At 45.0% G+C, this 21842-nt stretch overlaps 1 protein-coding gene across 1 annotated transcript; it reads left to right on the forward strand.

Annotated features, from left to right (window-relative positions):
• Nucleotides 1-3124: 3124 nt before the first annotated feature.
• LOC120652405 (putative receptor-like protein kinase At3g47110) lies at nt 3125-20779 on the forward strand. Its single transcript, XM_039930222.1, has 2 exons — nt 3125-3623; nt 20646-20779. The coding sequence occupies exons 1-2, from the start codon at nt 3125-3127 to the stop codon at nt 20777-20779; spliced, it is 633 nt and encodes a 210-aa protein (XP_039786156.1).
• The last annotated feature ends 1063 nt before the right edge of the window (nt 20780-21842 follow it).

Below are 21842 nucleotides of genomic sequence, written 5' to 3' on the forward strand. Positions count from 1 at the left end.
ATATAAGTTGCCAGTAGTGCAAAACGTTTTCAAAATATATGCAAGCGGAATCTAGTTTTGTGCGTCTCGTCACGTAGAATACAATTGTGCAATCAGTATTCAAAATAGACATCATATGAAAGAGATAAAATATTTTTTTGTGAACCAACTTCATGTTAAAAAAGTTTCCACAGGCATGCTATATAGGTGGGAGAGAGAAAGCAAAACTTGGAAAAAATGCGCCAGTTGGAGAGGTTGCACACAATTCCATACAGAGAGGACCAGAGTGGAGGGGTCGCGCGTTCCACGATTAACATGGTCCTTTTTGGATAGTAACTACTGCCTCCGTTTCAAATTGTAGTTCGTTTGACTTTTTTGACTCTACGTTTGACCACTCGTTTTATTCAAAAAAAATTGTGCAAACATTGTCAAATTTAAGTCATTCTTGAAGATCTTATATTGATAAAGCAACCCACAACCAAAGAAGTGAGATTTTGCGCAAATTTTTGAATAAGACGAGTGGTCAAACTTGGGATAAAAAAGTCAAATGAACTACAATTTGGAAGAGAGGGAGTATCTAATTAGCCAGCTAATGGATTTGCTAGGTGGATCTAAGCAGACCCTAATAATCTTTCATGATAATGTTGATTCGACTTAAAACATCTCCAACAGATCCCTGTTCCCCAATCAACTACCATATTGGGATTGGGAAGCTCGTGTAAATAGTCCTCACTCTATATATCTTTCCCGTTTCTCAACAATTATTAAAACAAAGTAATAATCCATCCTAACTCTTTCCAAATAGATGGAAAGTTGGCAATCTCCCAAGACAGTAGTTGGATCTAAATAAGATTATTAGGGAACTGCAAAAACAACTCCTCTAATAATATAGACGAAATATTAAGATATTCCTATTAGCTGGTTATTGGGAAAGCGTTATGCAGAATTGCTGTAGATGAGCGAATTTATTTTTCTTTGTCACCCCTGTTGTACATGACTTGACCGGCTGCAGCCTGCACTTGTCTTGCCGCAGCTTCTATTCTTTTTGGTGATTACGTGAAACCGAGATAACCTTGTTTCTCCAAATCCAAATGTATATAACAGATATTTTCTTCTTCCACCAAACTTCAGCGCCGGAGTTGTGACGGTGCCTGCTCTGAAAGACCTGATAAACATCATGATAGCTCACCAAATATTTTCAAGGTTTTTTTTACTTTTTTTTACATATATAGGACAATCTTGCCGGCCGTGCTGTTCCTTCCAAGAAGACTATAGCAAGCTAGATGATCGAGTTTAGGTAAGAACACGCACTCGTCGAGACAACCAGATTATCAAGGGATTGCCAAATTGGTCAATGATCATTGAATACGGGATCAGAAAATATGACAGGAAACGGGCCATCCGATCGGATAAGCTCCATAATAACAGATGGAACTTGGCAGCCAAGTGATAAAGCGTGCTGACCGCAGTGCTATTGTCTGAGAATTGGACATAAACCTGGCCTTGTTTAGTTTGCGAAAAAGTTTGGATTTTGGTACTGCAGCACATTTCGTTGTTATTTGATAATTAATGTTCAATCATGGACTAATTAGGCTTAAAAATTTCATCTTGTATGAAACAATTATACTATGTAATTAATTATTTTTTCAACTACATTTAATGCTCCGTGCATGTGTCCAAAGATTCAATGTAACAGGTAATGTAGAAATTTTTTTTGGGAACTACACATGGCCTAACAATGCCCTATTGGTAATTTTCATTGACTGTGAAACACTGTCAGTCCACAGCTTGGACTTAGCTATGCCTGACCATCTTGACATGTATGTATACATAAGTAGGCAAGAAGCATCATGTCTTGACTTCTACTGCAATGCAAGCGGCCATTTCTGCATCCAATCAGTACTTTTTCTTTCTGATGCACAGGGGGACGCCTAATATATATATGTAGGCATGTGGCTACCAGCAAATTAAAGCATCAGCCTAATCTATGGCAAAATCTGGCTCCCAACCAAGCGCTAAATTAAAGGATCTTTGGCAACTTAATTCGCAGGTCCATTCCGGTCATGAAGAAGTCCAACTTTGAACCCTCAATTATTCAATGGTTTAATATTGATCTCCCACACTATGATGTTGGACACTACTAGTTCCACATTATGATGTGGATGAATGGTTTTGTTACTTTCCTTTCCTTTCTTGTTGAACTGGTCGGACTTGCATTGGAAAAAATAAACAAAATGTGGATGAACGGTTACGGTGAATTGAAAAGGATCTTTGGCGACTTAATTCGCAGGTCCATTCATGTCATGAAGAAGTCCAACTTTGAACCCTCAATTATTGAATAGTTTAATATTGATATCCCACATTATGATATTGGATACTGGTTCCACATTATGATGTGGCTGAATGGTTTTGTTACTTTCCTTTCCTTTCCTTGCGAGAGGCGCGATCCTATTTCCATAAAAAATCCGAGTCAACATCACCTTGCTCTTGCAAATTTATTGGCAGTGCAATAGGGGCTCTAGCGGCTAGAGCATCTATTGCATCTAATTATGATTTACAGGTTTAAATTCGACTTATCATGGCCATGGGAGTGAATTAAAAATATACATGGATTAAACAAAACTTATATAAAGAAAACAGCTAGAGGCCTTCCCTACTGAATTCGGTAAAAAAACTTGTTGGCCCGTTTAAAGAGATGAGGGGCCAAAGTTAAACCACAAGACGAGTTCATCCTTAATTTGTCTTCAAAGACATAATCAATTAAAACAACACTCACACTAATAAAAAAAAGTATGGAGAAGCGTATGGAGCCAATCAAATAAGTAATTGATTTTGTGTTCCTTATTCTAATGCATTCGCATTTATCAGGATCCAGAAAATCAAACAGACAACGTGGTTTTAAATTACAGCAACCATGAGTAATTAGGGGCGATATGATCAATTCTCATGACTACAAATGTGTTTGAAAGTTTCTAAAAGAATGCTAATTGTGGGAAGGGGAGTGCAATGTTAGCGACTTAAAATATACTCGCTAGCAAGTGCCACCTCCAACCATATAAGCAACAGGAACTCTGGCCGGTTGCCTTGAACAAACCTAAGCACACACGACTAGATAGCCTCCCGAAGCAAAGCTTCAGCGACAGCAATGGTGCTGCTCCTTGAGTCTCTCTTGCTAGCCTTCATCTTCCTCGCATGCCATGCCATACATGTGGCGCCCCAAGCTTTACTGGAAGCTCCTGCAACCTCCACCCCCGGCGGTATCAGTGACTACCTCGCGCTCATGTCTTTCAAGTCGCGCATAATGAGTGACCCATCGCGATCCCTTGCATCATGGGGTAACCTATCCCTTCCAATGTGCCAGTGGCAGGGCGTGGTGTGTGGCTTGAGCAGAAGACGCCGTGGCCGTGTGGTTGTGCTAGACCTCGGCGAGCTCAACCTCCTTGGCACCATCACCCCTGCGCTCGGCAACCTCACATACATGAGGCGGCTCAACCTTGCTCAGAATCACTTCCACGGCGCTCTGCCTCAAGAGCTCGGTAATCTTCATGACCTTGAAACTCGGCAGCTTAGCAACAACTCCATCCAGGGGCAGATTCCACCGTCGCTGTCGAACTGCACTCGTCTTGTCAGTATTTCTCTCCAAGGTAACAGACTGCAAGGTGAGATACCAAGCGAGTTCAGCTCGTTGCATAATCTTCAGTTACTCGATCTTGGTGAAAACAGGCTAACAGGAAGAATCCCTCTCAATATTGGAAGCCTTGTAAATCTGAAACATCTCATCCTAGAATTCAACAACATGACAGGAGAAATCCCAACAGAGATAGGAAGGCTTGAGAATCTTAACGAGCTATCTCTAGGTTTCAATCAATTCTCTGGGACACTCCCTACTTCACTTGGAAACCTCTCAGCCCTGACCTTTCTCAGTATTCCCGCCAATGAACTAGAAGGAAGCATACCACCACTGCAATCACTCTTGTCTCTTAATGTACTTGAATTGGCACAAAACAAGCTCGAAGGATCCATACCTTCTTTCTTAGGAAACCTATCATCACTAAAATATTTAGATTTCCAAGAAAATGCTCTGGTGGGTCAGATCCCTGAATCATTAGGAAGTCTTGGGTTGCTTACAACCCTCTCTCTCTCAACTAACTACCTTTCAGGTTTGATACCCGACGTGCTTGGAAACCTCCAAGCTCTCACTGGACTTTATATAGACACTAACAAACTGGAAGGCTTTTTTCCGCTTTCGATGCTCAATCTCTCTTAAAAATTTGAACATACAATTCAATAACTTCACTGGGAGTTTTCCATCTGATGTAGGTAGCAAGTTTCCAAACCTAAAACAGTTTCTTGTAACAGATAATTAATTACGTGGTACACTGCCATCATCCCTATGCAACGCCACGATGCTACAATGGATTCAAACAGCATCAAATTTCCTATCGAGAACAATACCCCGATGCTTGGGAGCTCGCCAAAAGGACCTGTCTATAGTGTGGCTTGAAGCAAATAAGTTCCAAGCAACAAATAATGTTGATTGGGAATTTTTTACTAGTCTAACCAACTCTAGCAAGTTGAAGGTACTAGCTGTTGGTACGAACAAACTCCAAGGCGTGTTACCAAATTCAATTGCTAATCTCTCAACACAATTGGAGTATCTTGTTATGTCATACAACAATATAGCTGGAATAATAACAGAAGGAATAGGCAACCTTGTCAACTTGAAAGAGCTTATCATGACTCGTAACATTCTCAAAGGTGTTATTCCAGCATCTCTCAGCGAACTCAAGAATTTGAACAAATTATCTTTATCAAATAATGCTTTGTCAGGTCCCATACCTGTAACTTTTGGTAACCTTACAAAACTTACTATCCTTCTCCTTAGTACTAATGCAGTTAGTGGAGTTATACCTTCTAGTCTCAGTAACTGCCCTTTAGAAGTGTTGGATCTCTCCCATAATAATCTCTCTGGCCCAACACCTAAAGAACTATTTTCCATAACTACATTATCGAGGTTCATGTATCTTGCACATAATTCCTTATCTGGATCTTTCCCAACAGAAGTGGGGAATCTCAAAAATCTTGGCGAACTTGATTTCTCTAGTAATATAATTTCTGGTGTGATTCCAACATCCATTGGTGAGTGCGAAAGCTTGGAGCGTCTCAATATATCTGGTAACCTCCTTCAGGGGACAATTCCACCGTCGCTAGTGAGGAATGTGAGTACTCTATCCTGCCTGTGATGAGTGAATTGTCAACCGTGCGGTGTGATCGTGCGCTTGGTCTTTGGATTGCAGGTACACGGGCGTCGAGTGTCGACGGGGAGCTGCCGTGGAGGTGCTGTGGCCGATGGACCGTGCGGTGGACAGCGGTGAAGGGCAGCCGGGACCGGAGCTCGGACCGGGCGGCAGCTGTGGCGTCCACTCCTGGATCGAGGGCGCAAGCGGCGACGGAAGGCGGGTTTCTTGGGTTGCGCCACAAAACCAAGGAGGCGGACGGCGGTTGAAGACGCCAAGTCGTGGAGGCACGGGCGTCGGTCTCGGGACTGACGGAGGCGACGGGCGTCGAAGGCGTCTAGGGCCTCGCTGCGGGCGAGGAGGTGACGGGCGTCGGGCGGCGTCTAGGGCCGTCAGAAGGCCGAGGCGGGAACGGCGTCTAGGGCCACGGCGTGGAGGCGGGAATCTTCCCGCGCATGAGGTTTTGGCGGTTTTCTCAAAACCGGCCACCTACCCGGGTTTCGCGGACCCTCCAAAATCGCGGACTGGATCTTCATCAAGACGGCGGCATCACGGAGAAGACTTCGTTTCGAAGAAAGAACCTCGGCCGTCGGATGAGATCGTGTACAGGGGGTGCTGCAGGCCAACCGGTCCCTGGCACCGGTCTGACCGGTCTAACCGGTCCCGCGGGTATAAATACCCCTTCACTTGTGTTAGGTTAATTGCGGCTTTTGTAATCTGTTCGTGGACTCTTCTGTTCTCCAGGCCGCCGCCCCTGTGTCTCCCTCCCTCTGTTCCTCTCTTTAGAGTAGGTTTTGATTATGGATTTGTGAGACTTTGTATTGGATTTGATTGGGAAAGGAGGCCCCATCCTCCTTGTGCCCTCTGGGCTTTTGAATCAATCCAATTCCCTCGTTTTTGTGCCCTTGTGTGAAGGATTTCTATTTCGTTTTTGGTGCACATGATTGCTAGGATTCTACGAGCTCTTTGTTGTGATTCTTGTGCTTCTAGCCTCGTGCCAAACCTTCTGGAAGCGCTGGCTCTTCAGAATTGGAGTTCTTGAGTTTTTGAGAAAACCCCAATCCCTCTTGATCTCTCCTCGAATTCTCAAGATTGGTTGATCTTTAGGACGAGATCTCTTAGGTATATGTTCACGGGGTAGGGGCAAAGCTATCCCCCAAGTTTCATCGGTTTTCGTGGTCATTTGGTTGAGATTCATCGTTTGAATCCAAGTTTTCGGGGGTTTTCTGGGTGCCACCGGTCAGACCGGTAGGCAAGACCGGTCTGCTAGTTTTTGAATAGCCGAGACCGGTCAGACCAGTCCAGCGCACCGGTCAGACCGGTCCAGGGAGGTCAGTTCTGCAGTTTTCCTAATTCGCTTCCGATTTGCTTCGTGGGTTCGCTCGCTCGTTCGAGGCCTTTTTGTGTTGGTTTAGCTTTTCCATAGCTATTCCAAACTCTGCTCAGAACGCTTGAGGGCTTAGGTGATTTTGGGACATAGGCCGACGATTTGAATTTCGAAGAAATTTTGATCTGCTCTCATTCACCCCCTCTGGTCGCCGGCTTCGGTCCCTCAATTGGTATCAGAGCTTGGTTGAGGTTTTCAGTACCTTAACCGGTTCGAAAACCACTCGGCGACCATTGCGAGTCTTGGTAAGATCCCCATGTTTTCCGGCGAGGACTATGACTACTGGAAGGTTCGCATGAGAGCCTTCCTGCAGAGCATGGGAGCCGATGTCTGGGAGATTACCACGAACCACCTTTACGAGGTTCTTGCTGTTCGGACCATACCTCTCCAGGTGACCCAGCACGAGGCTAACGCCAAGTCCGTCAATGCCTTGTTCGCTGGCGTTTCTCGTGCGGAGTTCTCACGCGTCCAGGGTTTTCAGGAAGCCCACAAAATTTGGACGTGTCATGAGAACTACCACGAGGGTACACCTCAGGTGAAGGCCAGACTGTTCGAGACTCACCGGCGTGAGTACGAGAACTTTTCACAGGAGCCGGGTGAGAGCATTGACCTGATGTTCAGTCGTTTTCAGTCGATTGTGAACAAGGTCAATGCAAACAGATCTACTGGTGCCCTTGAGTACACAGAGCACGAGAAGGCCCTCAAGTTGCTTTACGCACTTGATCGCTCTGTGTGGGATCTCAAGGTGAACACGATCATTGAGCCTGCAGGCTATGAGACTCTGACCGTGAACGAGCTTTTCAGCAAGCTCAAGGCCACGGAGGTGGATAACCAGATACGAGCCAAGCTCAATGGTGCCCCTCCTTCCAAGAGCGTCGCTCTTATGACTGGCCCTGGTGGATCGAGCTCTAACGCTAACTCTGCTCTTGGCTTTTCTCTTGCCTCTTTGCCTTCTGTTTCAGATGAGCAGCTGGAGACGCTGGGCGACGATGACTTGTGCCTCCTGATCAGCAAGTTCCAGCGCGTCTACCACAACAGGCAGAGGAAGAAGAACCCCGGTGCTACAACTGCGGCGATCTGAACCACTTCGTCGCCGATTGCCCCAAGAAGTCCGGCGGTGGCCAGAACAACTCCTTCGACTACTACCGCCACCGCGACCGCGACGAGGGAGGCTCCAACAAGGAGCGTCGGCGCCACAAGCACCGCAGTCGTGACCGGGGAGGATGCTTCGACAAGGAGTCGCTCATGAAGCGCTTCTAGTACAAGGCCAAGAAGCTGGAGAAGGCCTTCCTGGCACAGCTCAGCGACCTCGACAAGAGCTCCGACACCGACAGCTCTTCTTCACCGACCTCCGACGACGACGACAAGAAGAAGAAGCGGGACAAGGAAGCCACCGGCTTCATCGGCCTTTGCTTGGCGGCCGGTCGGCGCAAGAGCTTCTGCCCCATGGCGGGCGAAGCCGATGGTGCTCGTGCGTCTTCGGGTGGACATGCTACAACGACGCACTCCGGCTCTTCTCCTGGATCCGAGAGCGATTCAGAGGTAAACTCCATGATCGACCTGCTTGATACAGAGGTTAGGGAGTTGTACGCCGCTCTCGACAACCAGAAGAGGCTGCTTAAGGAAGCAGCTAGAGAGCGTAGAAAGCTTAGGGCTGAGCTGGCTTGTGCTAGGGAGAAATCTAGTGAGGATGAGTGCGCTGGCTGCATATCTCACATGAATGATCTTGTTGCTCTCCGTGCCAAGCATGATGAGAACGTCGCGAACTTAGATGTTGCTAAGACTTCGCTTTCTGACGTGTCTCATGAGCTAGCCAAGGCCAAGCATGAGCTTGAACTTGTCAAGGACGCTCCCATTGTTAGTGATGTGCTTGAATGCGATGAGTGTCCTATCTTCAAGTCTGATCTAGCTTCTTTGCAGTCCAAGTTTGCTACTGTTGTTTGTGAACTAGAGGAGCTTAGATCTAGGCCTGCTTTGCTTGGCGCTTGCAAGCTTTGTCCCACGCTTAGGTCGGAGCTAGAGGAGAAGAACGCTTTGATCAAGTCTTTTGGAAAGACTAAGGTCGTAGAGTCTAGCCCACCTATTGACTGCTCTGTTTGTCTTGGTTTGATTGCTGATTTAGATAGTCTTGCGGTAGAGAAAGCCAACTTAGAGAACGAGAATACCTATCTTAGGGCGATTCTGAGTTGGGTTTCTAGCAGTGAGCCACAGTTGGGCATGATGATTAAGCAGTTCAAGCGTGGTGATGGGTTTGGGGTCGGTTACACATACACGAAGTCAGACTTTGACATGTTGTATGGTAAGATTGGCAAGGCTGCTGGAAACACTGCTAGCACGAGCACGCAGCCTTCGCTTGTTGACCCCGTGGATGGTGTGCTTAAAGAACCACCGAAAACACTGCTAGTTTGGGTTTGTTGGCGCTCCTTAAGTACCCATTTTACTATATGATTATGAGTTGTTTTGGTAAATTCTTCGGGATGATTCATGTACTAACCCGCCACTTGGCACCTGAACTTGACCGTTTTCGATTTTGTCCTGGATTTTGGAGCATGTTGCATTTTGACAGGAAATTGGACATTTTCGGAGATGTTTTGACGCATGGTTACAACTGGGCTAAGATGAGGAATAAGAGCAAGAGGCCACACGAAAAAGATGGGACCGAAAGGGGCCAGAAAAGGCCCAGGCCGGCCGGCCTGGAGTCCTTGGGCCGGCCGGCCTAGCCCTTTTCGGAGTCCAAACGATCTCAGTTTTCTTCAGCACGAAGTATGCGTCAACCCTAACCTATGTTTTACCAAAACCACCGACCATATCTTCCTATAAATACCCTGAAGCCACCGTCAAAGAGAGGGGATCCAGGGAGATTGCAGAGATCGCAGAGAAAGAGCATCCAGAGATACATTCGAGTTAGACACAAGAGAAAGGTGACACTGGAGGCCTCATCGTCCCTCGGCGCCGCTGCAAGTTGGAGGACAGTAAGGGATCCATCCCTTGCCGGAGATTTCGTCACCATGATCGACTACGCTTCGCTTAGCTTCATGGGGTAAAGTCCTCGTTTGTTCATGGGGTTGTAAGGAGATCTTGAGTTGTAATTGCCGAATCCTTTATGAGATTGATCTATCATGATTCTTGTTGAAGATGCTTTGATGCCTAATAGTTCGCGACTTGGCTTTGGGTTTGTTTTGCTCTTGCATGGTTTACTTAGATTACATCAACTATCGTGTTCTTGTTGATTCGTTACCGATTATCCCCGTGTAGTGACAGTATGCGGGAGGGAAATGTTTTGATCTTGGAACACACCTTTGGTAGATTAGATCTGTTCTTCGTTGCTTGGCGATTACATCTCTAGTGATCCTAGACCCTATGGACAAATGCTCTTCATATCTTGTGCACACATCTATCTTTGCTCACTAGTCTAGATTAGATTAGATTGGTTAGATTAGATCTATTTCACATTCAAACACTCAATATAGATCTTTTACCAACATCATTAGTGCTTAGTTAAGCATAGTAATACACTTGTTCCGTGGATTGATAAACCTTGAGGGAATACTCTAAGAGAAAAGCTACACGATCCGTGCGCTTGCGGTACGTAAATTGGCGCTTTAAGAAGCGTCAACAAGGTTTTCTGGCACCGTTGCCGGAGAACAAGCGATTTTGCTACGTTTAACTTTGTATTAATTTTGTTGATTACTAACACCTAATCTTTTCCCTAGAAAATTTTTGTTTTTGTTTTTGTTTTGATTGTCTAGATGGGCCATCTCATTCAACACGTGGAGGAAGGAGAAAAATCACTAAGGGATTATGCAAGCCCGCGGTCGGAGGACTTCGACATGCAAAAATCAGATTCGGTGTTGCGAGCCACCGAGTACGAGATCAAGCCTCAAGATGGCGGCGGCAAACCCCTTTAGAGGAGATGAGACGGACAACCCATATAGACATATCAAGTGGTTCACAATGCTATGCAACACGGTACAACAAGACGGAGTTCCGCTTGCTTGGTTTAGATGGAATCTTTTCCCATACTCACTTGCGGAAGAAGCGAGAAGATGGTTTGCACTTGCATCCTTCGAGGTAAAAGGAAATTGGGATGACTTGATGAAGAAATTTTGCGAGCGGTTCTTTCCGTTAAGCAAGGTTCAACATATTCGGAAGCAAGTGATCAACTTCGCGCAAGGAGAAGAAGAAGGGATAGATCAAGCATGGGATAGATTCAATGGATTGATTGAACAAGGACCGAAGCTCGGATTTTCCGGTGAAGTACTCTTGCATACCTTTTACTTCTCCCTAACCCCCGAGTGCATGCAATTTGTTCAAATGTGTGCAGGAGGAGATCTCATGGAGAAAACACTCACGGAAGCCGCCCAACTCTTACAAAAAATCAGCAAGGGTGCGGCCATGCGAAGAGATTGGGAAAAACGATGTTCGGCAAGCTCTGAGGAAGAATCTCAAGTGCGGGGGCTTGCTGGAATTTTTAGAAAAGAGGTATCGGAAGTGAAGGAAGAACAACCAAAGCATGGGAAAGTCATAGAGACAAACCACGATGAAGAAGCATCGATCCGGAGTGCAACAAAAGACGATCCGGAAAAGAAAGGAAGAACCATGGGCACCGCCAAATCGCTAAGGGAATTCGAGCAAATGGATTGGATACAAATTGACTTCTGAAGATTGTTCGACAAAGCAAGACCGCATCCAAATCAGCGAGGAATGGCGAAGGTGATAGCAGAAGACTTCCCGCCAGATAATCACACGGGATATACATTTGGCAAGGAATCGGCCGGTGATATTATTCGGAAACTTTTTGAAGAAAAAGAGGAAGAGATTGACTTGGACGAAGTGCTGGAGATCAAAAGGACCCTGGGGGTGAACTCGGAATCGTCACCCTACGCGCACATAGCCCAAGTATATGCTATTGGAAGCGATCAAGGCGAAGGTAACCCATCACCCACACCTCGTGTTGATTGCATAATAGAAGGAATAAAATGTTACAATGTTTTATGTGACGTTGGCGCCCATGTTAGTGTGATGAGTTCCAAGGTTTATGTTGAGGTTTTTAACGAAACAGCAAACCTAGATGCCACAATCATTAAATTGATCATGGGAGATGGTAGATTAATCAAACCGCTAGGAGTGCTTAGAAATCTAAATGTTGCCATAGCGGGTAAAAAAATTTCTACCGACTTTTTTGTGATTAATGCTAGTGATGATGAGCATGAAGGCATAATCCTTGGAAAACCCTTTCTCAAATTAGTAAATGCTGTTCTAGATGTTGGAAAAGGGATTGTCACTTTTGATCTAGATGGAGAGAAGCGCATATTTGAATTTCATTCAAAACCGTCTTTTGCTTCACCTCTACCTCTTGATAACAAGGAGGTAGAGAGCATTCGTTCCATTGATTCTTTCAGGGATCCTCTCCAACGCGCTTTGGAGAATGGAGACGCTCAAGATGATCAAGACGAAGAACTAGTGGAAATAATGGAAGAGTTGAAGCCGCAACACGGGAATTTGGAGGAAGAAAAATTTGAAGACATTGGAGAGTTAGATCAAGAAGAGGATGGTGCGCCCGATGTTGAGATGAAGCCACTCCCCAAGGGATTGAAATATGAATTTTTGGGAGATGGCAAGACTTTTCCGGTGATTATTAGCGACAAATTGAGCCCGGAAGAGACGGAGAAGTTGCTGAATTTATTGAAGAAGCACAAAAAGGTGATCGGTTACTCGATTAACGACTTGAAGGGTATTAGCCCCGCTTTTTGCACACATCGTATATAACTCGAGGAGCAATACAAGCCGGTCGTAGAGAATCAAAGAAGGTTGAGCCATGCTATGCGTGATGTGGTGAAGAAGGAGGTTATCAAATTGTTGAATGCCGGAATAATATACCCCGTGCCACATAGTGAATGGGTAAGCCCCGTGCATTGCGTTCCGAAGAAAGGAGGACTCACGGTTGTGAAAAATAAGAAGGAGCAATTGATACCGCAAAGAACCATCACGGGATGGAGGATGTGCATCGATTATAGAAAATTGAATAAGGCAACAAGGAAGGATCATTTTCCACTACCATTCATTGACGAGATGCTAGAAAGGTTGGCAAAGCATTCACACTTTTGCTACCTTGATGGATACTCGGGATTCTTCCAAATACCTATTCATCCAGATGATCAACATAAGACCACATTTACTTGCCCGTATGGAACTTTTGCATATCGGAGGATGCCTTTTGGATTGTGCAATGCGCCAGCTTCTTTTCAAAGGTGCATGATGGCTATATTTTCAGATTTCATAGAAGAGATTATGGAGGTATTCATGGATGATTTCTCGGTGCTTGGTACTAGCTTTGAAAATTGTTTGGCAAATTTGGAGAAAGTTCTTTAAAGATGTGGAGAGGTTGATCTTGTGCTTAATTGGGAGAAGTGTCATTTCATGGTGAAAGAAGGAATTGTTCTCGGTCATGTTATCTCCGAGAGAGGGATAGAGGTGGATATAGCAAAGATAGAAACCGTGGAGAAATTGCCACCACCTACGGACATCAAATCTTTGAGGAGCTTCCTCGGTCATGCTGGATTCTATAGGAGGTTCATAAAGTATTTTTCAAAAATCACCAAGCCATTGACACAACTTCTCCAAAAAGATGTGGAGTACATCTTCGATAGTGATTGTCTTCACGCATTTCGAACACTCAAGCAATCCCTCATAAGTGCTCCTATCATGCAACCTCCGGATTGGAATCTACCTTTTGAAATCATGTGTGATGCAAGCGACTACGACGTAGGAGCCGTTCTTGGACAAAGGAAAGAGGGGAAGGTAAATGCTATCTACTACGCAAGCAAGACTCTCAATGAAGCCCAATTTAATTATGCAACAACGGAGAAAGAATTGCTTGCCGTGGTGTTCGCCTTTGAAAAATTCAGATCATACATAGTAAATTCAAAGGTGATAGTTTATACCGACCATGCAGCAATCAAGTATCTCTTGTCCAAGAAAGATGCTAAACCACGCTTGATTCGATGGATCCTATTGCTACAAGAATTCGATGTGGAGATAAGGGACAAGAAAGGAGCAGAAAATATTGTGGCCGACCACCTATCAAGGATGAACCATGGAGATGATGGAAAAGAACCGATCGAGGATCAAATGAGAGATGATCACCTATATAGAATTCTCGACAAAGATAGTTGGATGAATGAAATAATAAGGACAATAAAAGGGATGCCCTTGGATCACTTGGACAAGAATGCAAAGAAAAGAGTGATCGCGGAAAGAAGAAAATACTATTGGGATCCACCATACTTATATAGATATGGAGAATATGGGGTCCTAAGAAGATGCATACCGAGAGAGGAACGTGAAGAAGTTCTAAGAAAGTGTCACTCGTCGGGATATGGAGGACATTATGGGCACTTTAGAACTCAAGCTAAGGTATGGGCTAGTGGATTCTATTGGCCCGAGATGCATGAAGACGCAAAAAGATTTGTTTCGACTTGTCCGGAATGCCAAAGAACGGGGAATATCTCGCAAAGGAATGCCATGCCATTGAACTACAATTTGTAAATAGATCTATTTGATGTCTGGGGAATCGATTTCATGGGACCATTCGTGAACTCACATGGATTTGAGCATATATTGGTGATGGTGGACTATATTTCAAAGTGGGTTGAAGCTATGCCATGTCGGAAGGCATCAACGGAGGAGTCCATAAACATGATTAAATCGGTAATCTTCCCTCGATATGGCATCCCGAGAATCTTGATAAGCGATGGAGGAACACACTTCACGGGCAAAGACTTTGGTAAATGCTTGAAGAAATTGGGAATTGAACATAGAGTGTCCACGGCTTATCACCCCCAAACAAACGGACAAGCGGAGACTTCGAACAAGCAATTGAAGGACATTTTAAAGAAGACCATGGTAAAAGGAGGAAAAGATTGGTCGAAGAGACTAGATGATGCACTATGGGCATATCGTACGGCACACAAAACCCCGATTGGTATGACTCCTTATCAATTTGTTTATGGAAAAACATGCCACTTGCCGGTTGAGCTAGAACATAAGGCGTATTGGGCGATGAAGGAAATGAACTTTGATGCGGAAGCTGCTGGAATTAAAAGGAGAATCCAAATAAGTGAATTGGAGGAGTTAAGATTGAAAGCGTACAATAGTGCATCAATTTACAAAGAAAGGATGAAGAGATGGTACGACAAATGATTACAAAACAAGGAATTCAAAGAAAGAGACAAGGTCCTACTCTACAATTCAAGATTCAAACTCTTCGGCAAAGGAAAATTACAAAGCAAATGGGATGGACCATACGTTGTACACTCAGTTTCACCCACGGGAGCGGTGACAATCATGGATGCGAAAGGCGACCAATATGTGGTGAACGGACAGTGACTAAAGGTATTCTTGGAGCCCGACGTCGTGCCCCTTCATTACATCGACATATACACCATGGATGAGGAACCGGAACGTCAAGCCTAACGACGTTAAGCAAGGTAAGTTTGTAAATATTCTCTTTTAGATTTTATTTTCATTGTTTTATTTCTATTCTGGACGAACTTTGAGTAAAACATAAGCTTGTAATTTATTGGTGTGCACCTCAGAAAAAGTTGGAGTCCAGGGGGCTGAAAAACCCCCTGGGCCGGCCGGCCCAACACCCCTAGGCCGGCCGGCCTAAGCCACTTCGTGTGTGTTTCGGTCTCGATTTTTGGTAGGTGCGAGATAAGGAAATTTCAAACCTGTGCCTTATAGATTTCGCATGCCAAAACTGAAGAGATTTTGGACTTCTCGTCCAAGTCTTTTCGGGATATAAATAGAGGCGCGGGGTAGATCTATTCTCTCATACTTTTCAAATCTACACCACCACCTCATGAGAGACGTCGACAATGGCCGGTCCAGCGAGCGCAAGAGCCATGATTGAAGCAATGGAGATCGAGGAGAGGGGCTTGACGCCCGACACCCCCACGCCAAAGACACCTAGCCCCATCTTGGCAACCGGTGCGATGCCCCTCCTTGTCGAAGCGAAGCGTTATGAAGCGAAAGCTCCTCCGAAGAAATTCAATACTCAAGCAAGGATGAGCGTAGGAGGGAAGGGCCTTCAATGGTACAACGAGAAGTTAGCTCAAGCCCAAAGGGTGGTCGTCGTCATCAGCAGCGACGAAGACGAAGGCGAGAAGCGACAAGACAAAAAGCCACCCGCGCCTAGGCGTTCCTTGCGCCTCCTCAGAATCAAAAGAAAGAACTACATCGAGCACACCCTGGAGCCGAAGGATTATGCGGGGGACAACGATTGGGAGAGCACCATGAGCCCTGGTTCATGGGGTGCCACCGGTCGTGACTACGATGATGATTGGCCGGGGTGGGCCGAAGAGGAGAGAAAAGAAGAAGATGACCCCTCCGGAGGCGATAGCGGCAAGAAGAAGAAGGAGGACGACGAGCCCGAAGAAGACAGCCCCAACCGCGACGGCCATCACTTCGGGTGCTGTGACAAGTGCCGCAATGACATCGCGGACCTCCATGCCACCATTGATAGGTGCCACGATCGAATCATGGCAATGGATAGAAGGATGGACGACATCGAGAGCTTGGCCGAAAGAGATTACAACTTCCTTCTCCGCAACATAAGGAAGTTATTCGGGATGGTCGGAAATCTACAAAAGCAAGGAGGAGGGCGTCCAAGATGCAATTGCCCGAGGTGCCGTTGAGAACACCGACGAGTGTCACACCCGTCTTTTATATCATTGCGACGAGGACGCCGCATAATCTAAGCATGGGGGGAAGGTGTGACGACTCGTAGATTGAATTTTGGTCTTTGTTTACTCGAAAGTTCGTCATGTGAGTGTGCTTTATTTTTCCCATGTGTGAGAGTCATAGTTTAGCATTGTGTGCTTTATTTTTCGCATGTGTGAGAGTGAGTCTTAAATTAGTGTTGAGTCATGAAAACAAAATAAAAAGAGTCTTTGTTTTTGTTGGATCGTGCAATTTTATTTATACATTCAGTTTTACTTTATTTTCTTTTTAAGCAATTGTTCACGAGCGTTGTCATGAAATTTATTTCGTATTTGTGGAGCTTAGTAGATTATTCATCCATGTTAATACCCACACTTGAGCTTTGATCTAGCGCTTGGTTTTGATTACGCTTGCGAGTAAGGCATGATTTGGAGGACTTTTATTTCATAAAAATAATAAAATCCCTACAAACATAAGGTTGATCATGTTCTTGGCAAGTTGAGAGTAAAAATCCTATCATCCACAAGCTATATTCGTTCTACCATAAGTATTGGATGTACATTGAGCTGAGTTAGGATTTCTTTCTCTTGGGAGTTTTAATTTCGATCAATGATCATGTCCGTATTTTTCATCTCTGAATTGCTAGCCACGTCAATATTCGGTAATGAGAATTCCTCATTGGAACAACTCATGAAATCTACCGGATTCCAAAACCCGAACCCGAGATTATCTTGTTTATTATCATCTTCCTTGACCACAACCCAATTGTGAGGATACGTTCTGTTTCTGCGCATGATTTGTATAAAACATAACTTTGGGATGAAGAAAGCAAGGAGTATTCAAAAGATGGACCGAATCCGACCTGGGAAAGCCCCAGGCCGGCCGGCCTACACCTCTTGAGCCGGCCGGCCTAGGCCTCTCTGGTCTCGGTTCGGGCTCTAAAAATTTAGGGAGACACTTTGGAGATTTTCCTATCTATGTTTTATAGAAAGTGTCTTATGAAAAGGTTCGGAAAAGAGAGAGAAAATTCGGGAGAAAGAAAGAAAGAAAGAAAAAAATGTATGAGAAGAGAAGAAAAAAAATAAAAGAGGGGATTCTATGATTGGAGAAGTGCAAAGAGATATCACCTTGTTGTTTGAGAACAATATCCTCAATTCCAACCATGTGCAATCCGACAACGAGGACGATGCTTGTGCCTTGAAGTCGATCTTTTTGTATGCCTTTGCACATGTCCACCATTCTAAATCTTCTTACCCTTGAACCCTTTACATTATGGAGAAACTCTCATGATCATTGGCTCGGAAGGTAAGCAATCATTAGAAGGTTTTCTTAATTTGACAATATATGTATATACTTTGCTAAGCCTCACCTATAGCCCCACTTTATACTTGAGAGACTTCGGGAGATGAGAGTTTGCAAATAAGAATAGGATAGCCACTTATATTGAGAGACATGAAAGGACTTGTGCAAGAATTTTTGGTCTAACCTTTGTTGTAGGGTATTTTGTTTCTTAAATAAAAAAGAGAGAGAAAAACCTCCAAGGATGGCAAGAAAATCAAGTGTTGTCGCTATTCGAGTTGCCGGCTAAAGGTAAGAGTTGTGGATTAATATTGGATGAGTTTTTAAACGTCCATGATATGATTATCCTCGCTGCTCCTCTGACCTTTGTTTGAAGAAATATTGTTAGACTTGTTTGCATAAGTAAATTTTGCAGTTCGAGAACTCTTGAGCAACCCATGGAAGGATTTGATGATTTGATTTGCTCGAGGACGAGCAAAAGCTAAGCATGGGGGGAATATTGGCGCTCCTTAAGTACCCATTTTACTATATGATTAGGAGTTGTTTTGGTAAATTCTTCGGGATGATTCATTTACTAACCCGCCACTTGGCACCCGAACTTGACCGTTTTCGATTTTGTCCTGGATTTTGGAGCATGTTGTATTTTGACAGGAAATTGGATATTTTCGGAGATGTTTTGACGCATGGTTACAACTGGGCTAAGATGAGGAATAAGAGCAAGAGGCCACACGAAAAAGATGGGACCGAAAGGGGCCAGAAAAGGCCCAGGCCGGCCGGCCTGGAGTCCTTGGGCCGGCCGGCCTAGCCCTTTTCGGAGTCCAATCGATCTCAGTTTTCTTCAGCACGAAGTATGCGTCAACCCTAACCTATGTTTTACCAAAACCACCGACCATATCTTCCTATAAATACCCCGAAGCCGCCGTCAAAGAGAGGGGATCCAGGGAGATTGCAGAGATCATAGAGAAAGAGCATCCAGAGATACATTCGAGTTAGACACAAGAGAAAGGCGACACCGGAGACCTCATCGTCCCTCGGCGCCGCTGTAAGTTGGAGGACAGCAAGGGATCCATCCCTTGCCGGAGATTTCGTCACCATGATCGACTACGCTTCGCTTAGCTTCATGGGGTAAAGTCCTTGTTTATTCTTGGGGTTGTAAGGAGATCTTGAGTTGTAATTGCCGAATCATTTATGAGATTGATCTATCATGATTCTTGTTGATGATGCTTTGATGCCTAATAGTTCGCGACTTGGCTTTGGGTTTGCTTTGCTCTTGCATGGTTTACTTAGATTACATCAACTATCGTGTTCTTGTTGATTCGTTACCGATTATCCTCGTGTAGTGACAGTATGCGGGAGGGAAAGGTTTTGATCTTGGAACACACCTTTGGTAGATTAGATCCGTTCTTCGTTGCTTGGCGATTACATCTCTAGTGATCCTAGACCCTATGGACAAATGCTCTTCATATCTTGTGCACACATCTATCTTTGCTCACTAGTCTAGATTAGATTAGATTGGTTAGATTAGATCTATTTCACATTCAAACACTCAATATAGATCTTTTACCAACATCATTAGTGCTTAGTTAAGTATAGTAATACACTTGTTCCGTGGATTGATAAACCTTGGGGGAATACTCTAAGAGAAAAGCTACACGATCCGTGCGCTTGCGGTACGTAAATTGGCGCTTTAAGAAGCGTCAACAGGGTTCCAAAGCCCAATGAGCTGAGGAATTCCCTCGACACGCTCCCTGCTGCCACAGCCCAGGTTGCCCAGAAGAAGAGGACTGCTCCTCCCCGTCCGCAGGCTAGGCCTCCACCTCCCAAGCGTGAGGTGAGGTACCACTGCGAGTTCTGTGACAGGGAAGGTCACCTGGAGGAGTTTTGCTTCAGGAGGAAGCGGGCTGTGAGGAGAGAGCATGAGAGACGGAACGACAGGGAAGGTCACCTGGAGGAGTTTTGCTTCAGGAGGAAGCGGGCTGTGAGGAGAGAGCAGGAGAGACGGAACGCGGACATGTACTCTGCTCGGGTGCATGGTCCTTCTCGGCGTGGTGACAGGCGAGATGCTAGGGCGCGCCGTGTAGGTGGAGGTCAGGGAGACGGTGGTGGTTACCGTGCTCTAGTGGGTGGTCGCTTTGCCGGTCGTGCTCCTGGTCGTTTTCAGTACGGCTATGGACCACGGGACCGAGGCTTTGGAGGAGGTTTTTAGGCTCCACGTCTTCCTCGCGGTAGTGCTCGTCAGTCACGCGGTAGACGGGACAGGGGATACGCTTTGCCTGACTTTGCTTACCCTTCTGTAGAGCAAATGGCTCGTCACTGGTTTGCTTCTCACTTTGCTAACCCCTGTGTCGAGACGTTTGCTCCTCCTTTGTCTCGATGGTGATGCAGGTTGGAGGCCTGGAGTACAAGCGCTCCATGGATCTTGGTCTTATGCAGGTTTGATCAAGACTTGATGGTTCTCCAAGGCCGATGGATGGCCCATGGTGGCTGTTGTATCCTATGTACATTTGAGTTTGTCGTTTGAGTTCTTTGTACATTTTCTGCGTGTGTCATGTTGTAGATTCTACATCTCTACTTGTTTTGCTTGCTAGGTCTATGCTTGTGCTTTGGTGGACTAGCCACTCTGTATGCTAGTTTTTGTGATTTTCATTTTGTCATGACTCTTGCTAGCTCAGGGTGTATGCTTTGTCCAGTCCCCTCATGCTTGTGTAGCTTTTGCTCCTTAGTTCTGGTTGCTAGCTCAAGTATCTTCTTCATATAGTCTTGCTGCCTTGGTTCATGTTGTTGAGTGCCTTTAGATTATTCTAGGGATATCTTTTGTCTTGATATGTTCTAGAGTGTCTTTTGGTATACCCTTGCATGTGGCTTGACTAACACCTAACCATTTGCTTGAGTTTTGCTCTTGATCTTTGGTGTTTGCTATCTTCTAGTGTCCTAGCTTCTCTTGTGCTAGGTGTCACTTGTTGAGGGGGAGATCTACCTCAGGTGTTGATGATGGTCTGGAGTTACTGCGCGGGCTGCAGGCTCCGGTCCCTTCTGCTTCGACTACCTCAGCTTAGGAGGACGATCCAGTACCACTACTTCCACTTCGATCGTTCACCTCTACAAGAACCTGTTCGAGCAGAAGGTGGACCCGCTGAGGACGCAGGGGAGGTGACCTCGAGCTTGCTATGTTCTAGGTCCAGCGGGATCTTCATCGAGGTATGTGAGCGTTCGGCTTGTACGTTTTCCTCTCAGGATGGACTTGTGGTTTTCTGATTGTTGCCTTTTCCATGGTACTCAGTTGGATCCATTTGGTCTAGTCCTGTGCGTCTTTGAGCCATTGTATTTGCTGATTTCTTCAGTTGCTTAGCTTTTGACTTTTCTTTGTCTTTCTCTTAAGTTTTAGTTTGGTAGTTGCATTGTGCATATGCATTGTACATATTTGCATTTTGCATTGTCTCACTTGCACTAGCATTCTTGTATACATTGCTATGACCTTATAGTGCCTGCTAGTGTGAGTTGATAAATTTGATCATGTATAGCTGGCTCCATTATGTATATGACATCATCTGAGTTAAGCTATTTTGATTTGAAAATATGAAAACATGGTCACCTTGTCTTGGCTACTAGCATGTTAGGGCGTGTTGATATGCTTTGCTATCTTATTCATGCTAGTGTAGCTTTTCGTTCAGCAATTCATACATGAAATGATCTAAATCTGATAAAATTGCTTGCACTGTTCTTGAAATGGATTGAAAAAATCCAGGTGGGATTGCTTGTCGCATTGATCGAGCTTTCGGGACGGCTCACTTTGCACTTGTGAGAACCCGGGCAAGGCTGTGCATGACTGAAATGAGTGCTTTAAGCTTCTGATTGTCTTTGACATAGGCTTGGCCTCGTTGCTAAGTAAAGCATGACAAGCTTTCAACCCCTGACATTAAGAATTGATTGCCATAAATTTGATTGAAAAATGAATGTTGGCAACTTGTTTTGGCTGGTTTGGCTCACCTGTATGAGTTTGAGTAGCACTGTTTCCATTTCCTACTTGTTAGTGCTAGATCATGGGTGATGCTTTTATTTCTCCTAAACTGAACTTGCCTAGCTCTAGACTGATTTGATATACCCTGTTGAGCTAGATGCATGTCTTGTTTATGGATGCACACATGCTTGTGACTAGATGTTGCTCATATCATTGTATCCCTGAATGCTTTCACTTACACCTCCTGCATTGCATTCAT

This window comes from Panicum virgatum, chromosome 1K, assembly GCF_016808335.1.
Source record: "Panicum virgatum strain AP13 chromosome 1K, P.virgatum_v5, whole genome shotgun sequence".
Taxonomy (NCBI): domain Eukaryota; kingdom Viridiplantae; phylum Streptophyta; class Magnoliopsida; order Poales; family Poaceae; genus Panicum; species Panicum virgatum.